Source organism: Meles meles, chromosome 1, assembly GCF_922984935.1.
Source record: "Meles meles chromosome 1, mMelMel3.1 paternal haplotype, whole genome shotgun sequence".
In the NCBI taxonomy this organism is placed as follows: Eukaryota; Metazoa; Chordata; class Mammalia; order Carnivora; family Mustelidae; genus Meles; species Meles meles.
In genome coordinates this window covers 182514117-182523870 of record NC_060066.1, presented here as the reverse complement: position 1 = coordinate 182523870, position 9754 = coordinate 182514117, and the positions used below count along the sequence as shown (strand labels likewise).

The window sequence follows — 9754 nt, the reverse complement described above, 5'->3', positions numbered from 1 at the left end:
GTGTGCTAAGCGTCTAGTGGGAGGAGGCCTGGGATGCCACTTACAACCCACAGCGCACAGGACAGGTCCCCACAACAAATAATATGGGGCCCACATACAGAGTGTCCGCTCTGAAGCTGGCTGCCTAGGCTGAAATCCCAGCTCTTGCACTCTGCCATCTTGAGCAAGTTTCCTCCTATCTAGCATGGACTATGCTTCTGAGGTTATTGGGGTTTCTGGGCCCATACCTGGAAAGTGGTCCTCATGGCACCCAGCACTTAGTGACTCTTGTTCACTGACTGCTGCCCAGAGAGAACAAGAGTAGATCTAGATCTTGGGACTCAGACATTCTCTCCCTTTCTCATTACAGCTTCTACTGCAGGTGGGATTCTTCCGGAATCCACGTAGGAAGCCACACAGCCAAAAGCAGCTCAGGTCTTCCATCACAGGGACCTTGGTTGTGTCAGAGGAACAGAGAGAAGCTTTTCCTGGCTTCAGTACTTCGAAATCCCGAAGATCGGCTCTGATTGGCTTAGCAGGCACCATGTAAATACATTCATTAACTCTTGCCATCTTCATACCACCAATGTGGTGAAGTAGGTAGACGCTTTTACCTTCCTCTTTCAACAGCTGAGGAAACTGATGCACAGAGGTGAAGTAACTTGCCCAAGTTCACACGGCCAGTAAACAGTAAGCAATGAGATTTGATCAGAGGCAGTCCGGCTCAAACACGTGCACTCGCAAAAGCCACCATCTTGAATATATTTATGTTTAGATATGTCCGTTTTTGTCAAAAAGTACAACAAGAAGTAATGTTTTATTATCAAGGCTCAGTCATAGAGACGTTTTCAATACCAAAGTTTGCTCATTTTTGTTTTTCTAAGATAAAGTAGTTGTGCTAATAACATGAAGCCACCCATTCTCTTGGGTGAGCTGATGAGAGATGAGTCCTGACTTTTGATATAACAGCCTTGAGGAGAGGAAACAATGAGAGCTGGTCCTGAGACAAAAGGTTGGGGGAGAAGGGAAAAGGGGATGCAGGTGGGGGTGACCTGGAGAAGAATTAGGTCTAGAGAGGAGACAGCCCGGTTGTGAGGTGGGGTTGTCAACAATGTTGACATATCTTCTATGTTTCGTAATGACCCTAGACCCAACTCAACCCTTTGACTTTTTCTGGAGCATTGACAGCGGTTGGGCACTGTCACATCAACTTCACTAAAAACGCACCTGTGTCAGTCACATACACTTTGAGGGAAGGGATGACTGCATAGTGAGAGTATCCTTTTTTTTTTTTTTTTTTTTTTCATAGTGAGAGTATCCTGCCGGGGGACCAAGGGCTCAAGAATAGGGGGATAGATGGTGGTGCTGCATTCCTTCTTTATTCATGCCACCGATTTCTTTTTTAGGTGCTTAGTATAAGGAATAATCAGATACGACCATGTAGGTGGGTTAGACAGGAAGAGGAAGTTTCCCTTGGGAGTTCACAGAAGCCATTCTGCGGCGAATCGGTGTTAAAGGTGGTGTTATGGTGCCCTCTAGTGGACACTGTAAGAATTTAAGCAATATCAGATTCCGATAGGTACGCTGCTAAATTCACCAAAGACAAGATTATTTACCAGGGCGTGGCTTCCAGAGTGTTTGGAAAGCAGGACCAGGAAAAGACTCTGTGTGTGTGTGTGTGTGTGTGTGTGTGTGTGTGTGTGTGTGTGTGTGTGTGTCTCTATGTGTTGTGTCTGTGTGTTGGGAGCTCTGCGGCCTCTCCTAACTTCACCATGTAGATGTCAGGAAATGGTGATAGAGGCAAAACGTGGGAGTAGCTGATGGCAATGGCCCAAAGATTTTATTTAAAAATGTGAGAAAACCAAAGCCTGTGGAGATAGGAACTTTTCCCCTTTCCTAAAGTAGACTAAGTACGGTGGTTTAAATAAGAGAAGAGGCAGAGCCGGTAACTTTCCAAGCAGAATCGGCTGTGTGCCTGGGGTGCTTCTAGATGTCAGTTATGCTGAGAAACGTCCTGATTCCACGGATTCCCTTAGTTCACCCGGAACAGAGGGAGAACCGAGGGATATTACAGCCTCGTACCCACAGTGTAATAAAGGGATGTTTCTGTCAGGATGGGGAAATAGAAGGGTTTTAGGGGAAGAGCAGATGAAAGAGAGGTTCCTTCTTAATGGTGAATGCTTTTGTCATGAAATGTGTGTTTGACTTTTTCTTCTTCTGAGAAGGTACTACATTCTGTTTTTCGAACCAGAAACTTCCTCTGATATGACTGGATTGAGAGCTCATTGGTTAAAAGTTAGTATTTGGGGGTTGGGAAAATATTCTTTTTGCTCTTAAGTATGTGAATGAGTTGCCTTATTGTGAGCCTAAGTTTCCCTTGGTGAAATTGTCTTCATGTGTTTGGCTGAGGTATAGTTTGTTTAATTTATGAACACGGTAAGATTTATCTATGAATTAGAGACGTTGAAAAGTTAATTTATTCTGATAATAATAAGATTTTTGGTTTTATGTGTGCAAATACTGCATGAATGCGTTAGCTTAATAACCCTTTAATTGAAATAACTCCCACAGAAAATTTCATAAATCATAAATATATAGCTTAACGCATCATTTCAACTTGAACACATCTGTGTAAACTTAATTGTTTTAGTCAGCTCAGGCTGCTGTAACAAAATACTGTAAATCTGACGGCTCAAATTTCAGGCATTTATTTCTCATGGTTCTGGAGGTCGGAAAGTCCAAGATCAAGGTGCTGGCGGATTCAGTTCTTGGTGAGAGCCCTCTTCCTCACTCCCAGAAGGTTGCCCTCTCTCTACTGTGGAGGGTGGGGGAGAGGATAAAGGGAGAGGAAAGAGAGCATACACCCTCTTGCTTTCTTCTTCTTTAAAAAAAAAGATGTTATTTATTTATTTGACAGAGAGAGAGAGAGAGCACAAGCAGGGGGAGAAGCAGGCTAGAGAGGGAGAAGTAGGTTGGAGAGGGAGAAGTGGGCTCTTGCCAAGCAGGGAGCTGGACGCAGGGCTTGATCCCAGGACCCTGGGATCGTGACCTGAGCCGAAGGCAGACACTTAACCAGCTGAGCCACCCAGGCATCCCTGTGCTTTCTCCTTAAAAGGGCGCTCATCCCACCATGGGGTCCCTACCTTCACGACCTCATTACCTCTTAATACCATCACATGGGGGGTTAGGGCTTCAACATGTGATCTTTGGGGGGCACAAACATTCAGTGCATATAATAACCATTTTGTAAAGAAGCCTCTCCATCACCACCCTCTGTCCTCCCCAGGTAACCACTATCCTGACCTCTAATTCCCTAGACTAGTTTTGACTGTTTTTGAACTTTACATATCGTTAGAATTACACAGTGTACACACTCTGCTATTTCTCAGATTCACTCCTGTTGTTATGTGTAGCAGCAACTTGTTTATTTCCATTGCCGTGTGGTATTCCATTACATTAATGCACGATTTATCCATTCGAGTTTTCCGGCTTTTTGACTATTTTAAGTAATATAAATCTTTCGGTGCACATACCTACCAGTGGAATTGCTGTCCCCCCATCAACTTGAGTAGGTATCATCAAATGACATTATAAAGTGGTTGTGCCAATTTAGACTCCCACCAGCAATGTGTGAGGGTTTAGCCACAGTCAAAAAGTATTTATGCCACAGAAATCGGCAACTTCTACAAATTAGAGTTTCTTTCTCAGAGAGCCGCTTGTTAAATAATTTCCAACAGACCACTGCCAAAACCCACTGTCACAGAAACTGCACATGCTTTCCAGTACTTGGTAGAGTCAGTCTTTTTTTTCCCCTCAAAAGAAATGATAAAAAATTTTTGATGAAAATTTTAATTGGATATATTTTTAACTCTGATTTAAGAATCTAGAGAAATAATTTTATTTTATTAAGATCAAATATATAAGGAGTCAGACATCTCTTATTTTATACACATATACATACCTCAAATTTAAAAATAGGTGCCTGGGTGGCTCAGTGGGTTAAGCCTCTACCTTCAGCTCAGGTCATGATCTCAGAGTCCTGGGATGGAGGCCTGCATCGGGCTCTCTGCTCAGCAGGGAATCTGCTTCCCTCTCTCTCTGCCTACTTGTGATTTCTCTCTCTGTCAAATAAATAAATAAATATATTTTTTAAAGATTTTATTTATTTATTTGACGGAGTGAGATCACAAGTAGATAGAGAGGCAGGCAGAGAGAGAGAGAGGGAAGCAGGCTCCCTGCTGAGCAGAGAGCCCGATGCGTGACTCAATCCCAGGACCCTGAGATCATGACCTGAGCCGATGGCAGCGGCTTAACCCACTGAGCCACCCAGGCGCCCCAATAAATAAATCTTTTTAAAAAATTTAAAAATAGTACCATTTTCCAGGCTCTCAAAAAATTGTGTATCTTAAGGTCAAAGGTGAGGAAAAACCAGGACAGTCATATAGCTAGTGAGAGTGTAAACTGAGACGACCGCTTTGGAAAACATCTGCAGTATTTACAAAAACTAAACGTGCGTACCTCCCACGATCAGCAATTCTACTCCTGAATATATATACCTAACAGAAATGAATGCTTCTGTCTACTGGGAGGCATGGAAGAAAATGTCTATAGCAGCTCTATTCATCATAATCCACACTGGAAACAACCCTGATGTCCATAAACGGCAGAGTGGGTAAATATGTTTTGATGTATTCACACAACAGAATATTACATGGCAATAAAAACGAATAAAGTAAGGCACCTGGGTGGCTCAGTTGGTTAAGCTACTGCCTTCGGTTCAGGTCATAATCCCGGACTCCCGGGATCGAGTCCTGCTTCAGGTTCCCAGCTCCATGGGGAGTCTGCTTCTCCCTCTGACCTTCTCCCCTCTCATGCTTTCTCTCATTCTCTCTCTCAAATAAATAAGTAAAATCTTTTTTTTTAAAGATTGTATTTATTTATTTGACACAGAGAGGCAGAGAGATCACAAGTAGGCAGAGAGGCAGTCAGAGAGAGAGGAAGGAAGCAGGCTCCCTGCTGAACAAAGAGCCTGATGCGGGGCTCGATCCCAGGACCCTGAGATCATGACCTGAGCTGAAGGCAGAGGCTGAACCTACTAAGCCACCCAGATGCCCCAATAAATAAAATCTTAAAAAAAAAAGAATTAAAAAAAAAAGTCAGACACAAAAGAGTCCATGCTGTATGATTACAGTCATATGAAGTTAAAAACTGGCATAGCTAGCCAACAGTGGTAGAGATCAGGAAGGAGTCACCCATGGGAAGAGTACTAACTTGCAGGGATGCAAGAGAATCTTCTGGGAAGATGTACTTATTGTATTCTTGATCTGGGTGGTGATTACACAGGACATGTACATTTAAAATCAATTTGTACACATTACCATTTCTAAATTACATGCCAATAAAATGGAAAAGATTGCCTAACACCCTGTTGTTAAGAGTGATATTACTGAGTCACATTCTTAAATTTCTTTTTTTTTTTTAAAGATTTTAATTTATTTATTTGACAGAGAGCGAGCACAAACAGGGGGAAGCGGCAGACAGAACAAGAGGGAGAAGCCGGCTCCCTGCAGAGCAGGGAGCCCGACATGGGACTCAATCCCAGAATCAATCCTGGGATGATGACCTGAGCCGAAAGCAGATGCTTAACCAGCTGAGCCACACAGGTGCCCCTGAGTCAGATTCTTATGTCAGTGCAGGCTCAGTCTCTTTCCATATGTCTTTGACATTGCCGTGTGGCATGAAAATACCATCTTCCATAGGCGTGTGGTAAGAAAGGGGAGAACCAGCTGTTTCTTCGGCAATATTTGGCAGTACTTTTCATTTAGGCAGCTCCAGAGTTCATTAATCATAAGATTTGACAGCTGACACCTGGTATATATATATATATATCCATACACATATATATATTTTTAAATCATCACTTGAATGTAATCTGACTCTTTGCTTGTGGGGTTTGGACAGACCTTGGGAATAATAATACTCGGTTTTAATTTGCAACCTTCTGTCTACAGCCATAGATTCAGGGGGAACGAGTTTACATACGATGTGAAAATCCACCAGCAAAAGACCACCAGAACACACCTGTAGCTAATCGAAGTTAAGTTTCTTTGGCTTGCAGCAGCAGGGAGGATGTACCTCAAAGGAAGGGGGGGCCCTCTCAGGCCCGGAGACTCATTTGGGCTTGTCTGAGAGGTGATGAGGCAAGTAGGAGCCAGGAAACAGGATGATTGCTGCCAGGAAGTGAAGTGTGGGGCACAGAGCAGGGTGGGAGAAGGTGGAAAGCGGATCCCAAATGGGCAAATGCTGCCCGTGTAGCTTCTCTGAAGTAACTGTTAGAGGAAGTGCTTCAGCCAAATGGAAAAACACATGAGAAAAGTTAGCTGAGAAACAAGGAAAGCCTGATATGCTGAACACAGCAACAGGTAATCAAAGCAGTAAGATTTATCGTTAAGTATTAGTAACTACTGTTATTGTGATTGAGAAAAGATTCTTTTTTTTTTTTGGACAGATCACAAGTAGGCAGAGAGGCAGGCAGAGAGAGGAGGAAAGCAGGCTCCCCGCTGAGCAGAGAGCCAGACACGGACTTGATCCAAGGACCCCGGGATCATGACCTGAGCCGAAGGCAGAGGCTTTAACCCACGGAGCCACCCAGGCGCCCCTGAGAAAAGATTCTTTTTTTTTTTTTTTAAAGGACCACCATATTTATTTAGTTTAACATTTCCCCTGATCTAAAGAGAAAGATGTCAAAAGAAAAGCTAGAACATATACATAAGCACATATTCCGCCCCCCCCCCCGAACACAGATAACCTAAAAGAAAAAATAACAACAAAGTTCTGTTCAACAGATAAATTTATCTTCGCTTCTGGAAGATGTTTCCACGCCCCATTCCATGTCCTCTTCCTCTTGCAGCCACTTGGGCCTTCAGAATAGCAGCTTTTCCCCGGCCAGCCCCTGAGCCTTGGTTTTTATTTTTCATACTCTTTAACATGGGCGCATTTTTCAGCATGTCAGGCAAAATGAGAAAATGGATCTTGCTGCCACGGATGTACACCTGTTCCAGCTGTGCCACTCGGCCATCTCTGTATGTGACTGTGATGTTGGACATCTGGCAGTTCATGTTGTCCTCCGCCTCAATGAGCTTCCCACGATACACCTCACCAGTGTTTGTCTCACATGTCACGATGTGACCCTCAGCCTCATGTAGGAGTTTAATCGGCACACCAATAGACATCTTGGCAGGAAAAGAGTTCTCACCGGCTCCGTCCTACTCTCCCTTTCCCGTGCAGTGGCAACTCCAGCGACTGCAGAGGCGTGAGCCAAGCGAATGGCGGGTCTCGCGCTCCGAGAAAAGATTCTTAAACCAATTATCATAAAAGGCATATGCTCATCGTAAAAACTAATGTACAAAGCACTAGAAATATTTTCTTAATTGCCCCAAGGGCCACTATCCCAAAACAATCACCTTCAACATTTGTTGATCATCATTCTAGCCAACTTTCTATGCCAATATATGGAGAACGTTAGCTATAAATCATTTAATGACATACAGTTTAAAATAATTCTGTGTTAGGGTCATGCCGGAGATTAGCTGCAGGCCTGGTTTTTGGCTCATATCAGCTCTTCAACTGTGGCTTTGGCCTGAACCCTTAGAAGGTTGAACAACCAAGCATTTACTTTAGTATCATTTCTGACGTCTTTGAACTTGTGTGTGGTCCATGATCATGATTTCCATCAATTCTTATCAAGGTAACAATGTCTGCAAATTTAAGTAAGCCATGTTATTTAGGTTTACTATTAATATCTGAATATTTGCTTTCAAATATGGGTAGCAGATGCAAATCACTGAAAATGTCCGTCTTTGGGGCCTCTGAGTGACTCAGTTGTTAAGCGTCTGCCTTCAGGTCAGGTCAAGATCCCAGGGTCCTGGAATCGAGCCCCACATCGGGCTCCCTGCTCAGTGGGGAATCTGTTTCCCCCTTTCCCTCTGCCATTCCGTCCTCTTACTCTCTCTGGCTCTCTCTGTCGAATAAATAAATAAAATCTTTTTTAAAAAATGTCCTTCTTTGCTTTAGATGCTCAAATCCTTTCAGCCAGTTGAAGTACAAATATATATTTAATATTTCATGAGAAAAATGTTGTAATAATTAATGATTTGAAAGCTGCTAATTATGTGTATAAAAGCAATGTCTAAGAACTTTCAAACCATTAAATATAGGAGTAGATTAACAGTTAATGCAATTCTTAAGAAAAAAGATGTTAATTAAGTATCTTTAGGAAGAACTTTATATTATTATTGTATTATTTTTTAAGATTTTGTTTATTTGGGCCCCTGGGTGGCTCAGTGGGTTAAAGCCTCTGCCTTTGGCTCAGGTCATGATCCCAGGGTCCTGGGATCGAGCCCCACATCGGGCTCTCTGCTCAGCAGGGAGCCTGCTTCCCTTCCTCTCTCTCTGCCAGCCTCTCTGCCTACTTGTGACCTCTGTCTGTCAAATAAATAAAATCTTTAAAAAAAAAGATTTTGTTTATTTATTTTTAATGTTTCAAGTTTTTATTTAAAATTCTAGTTAGTTAATATATAGTGTGAAATTAGTTTCAGGAGTAGAATTTAGTGATTCATTACTTATATACAACACCCAGGGCTCAGCACAAGTGCCCTCTTGAATGCCCATCACCCATTCTAGACCATTGCTCACCCACTTCCCCTCCAGCAACCCTCAGTTTGTTCTCCATCGATGAGAGTCTCTTAGCCGCACCTGGGTGGCTCAGTCAGTTAAGTGTCTGCCTTTGGCTCAGGTTGTGATCCTAGGGTCCTGGGATCAAGCTCCATATCCGGCTCCCTGTTCATATCCGGAGAAGAAGTCTGCTTCTCCCTCTCTCCTTTCTCATGCTCTCTCTCTTGCTCTTTCTCTCTCAAATAAATAAAAATCTTTAAAAAAAAAGGCGCCTGGGTGGTTCAGTAGGTTAAGCATCTGCCTTCAGCTCAAATCATGATCCCAGTGCCCTGGGGTTGGGCTCCCTGCTCTGTGGAGAGCCTGCTTCTCTTCCTCCTTCTGCCCCTCCTCCTGCTTGTGCTCTCTTAAATAAATAAATTAATTAATAAAATCTTAAAAAAGAGTTTCTTGTGGTTTGCCTCCCTCTTTGTTTTTCCTTTACCCTATATTCATGTGTTTTGTTTCTTAAATTCCACATGTGAGTGTAATCATATGGTATTTGTCTTTTTTTTATTTTTTAAAAATATTTTATTTATTTATTTGACAGAGAGAGAGGTCACAAGTAGGCAGAGAGGCAGGCAGAGAGAGAGGGAGAAACAGGCTCCTCACTGAGCAGAGAGCCCGATGCAGGGCTCAATCCCAGGACCCTGAGATCATGACCTGAGCCAAAGGCAGAGGCTTAAACCACTGAGCCACCCAGGCGCCCCTGGTATTTGTCTTTTACTAACTGACTTATTCTGCTTAACATAATGTCCTCTAGTCCCACCCATAGCATTGTCAATGGCAAGAGTTCATTCTTTTCTATGGCTGAGTAATATTCCATTGTATGTATACACAACATCTTCTTTATCCATTCATCGGTCAGTGGACATATGGGCTCTTTCCATAATTTGGTTGCTGTTGATAATGCTGCTATAAACATTGGGGTGTGTGCGCCCCTTCAAACCAGAAGTTTGTATCCTTTGTAAATACCCAGTAGTGCAATTGCTAGATGGTAAGGTAGCCCTATTTTCAACTTTTTGCGGAAACTCTGTTCTTTTTTCCAGAGTGTCTGCACCAGTTC

The 9754-nt window shown here is 42.9% G+C and overlaps 1 protein-coding gene across 1 annotated transcript; it reads right to left on the bottom strand.

Moving 5' to 3' along the window:
- Window positions 1–6666: 6666 nt before the first annotated feature.
- On the bottom strand, window positions 6667–7283 carry LOC123952286 (small nuclear ribonucleoprotein Sm D3-like). Its single transcript, XM_046021632.1, has one exon. The coding sequence runs from the start codon at window positions 7209–7211 to the stop codon at window positions 6831–6833; it is 381 nt and encodes a 126-aa protein (XP_045877588.1). The 5' UTR covers window positions 7212–7283; the 3' UTR covers window positions 6667–6830.
- Between the last annotated feature and the right edge of the window lie 2471 nt (window positions 7284–9754).

What these genes read in the sequence shown, in the direction of transcription:
- LOC123952286 (XM_046021632.1), bottom strand. Translation starts at nt 7,211, where the DNA reads ATGTCTATTGGTGTGCCGATTAAACTCCTACATGAGGCTGAGGGTCAC.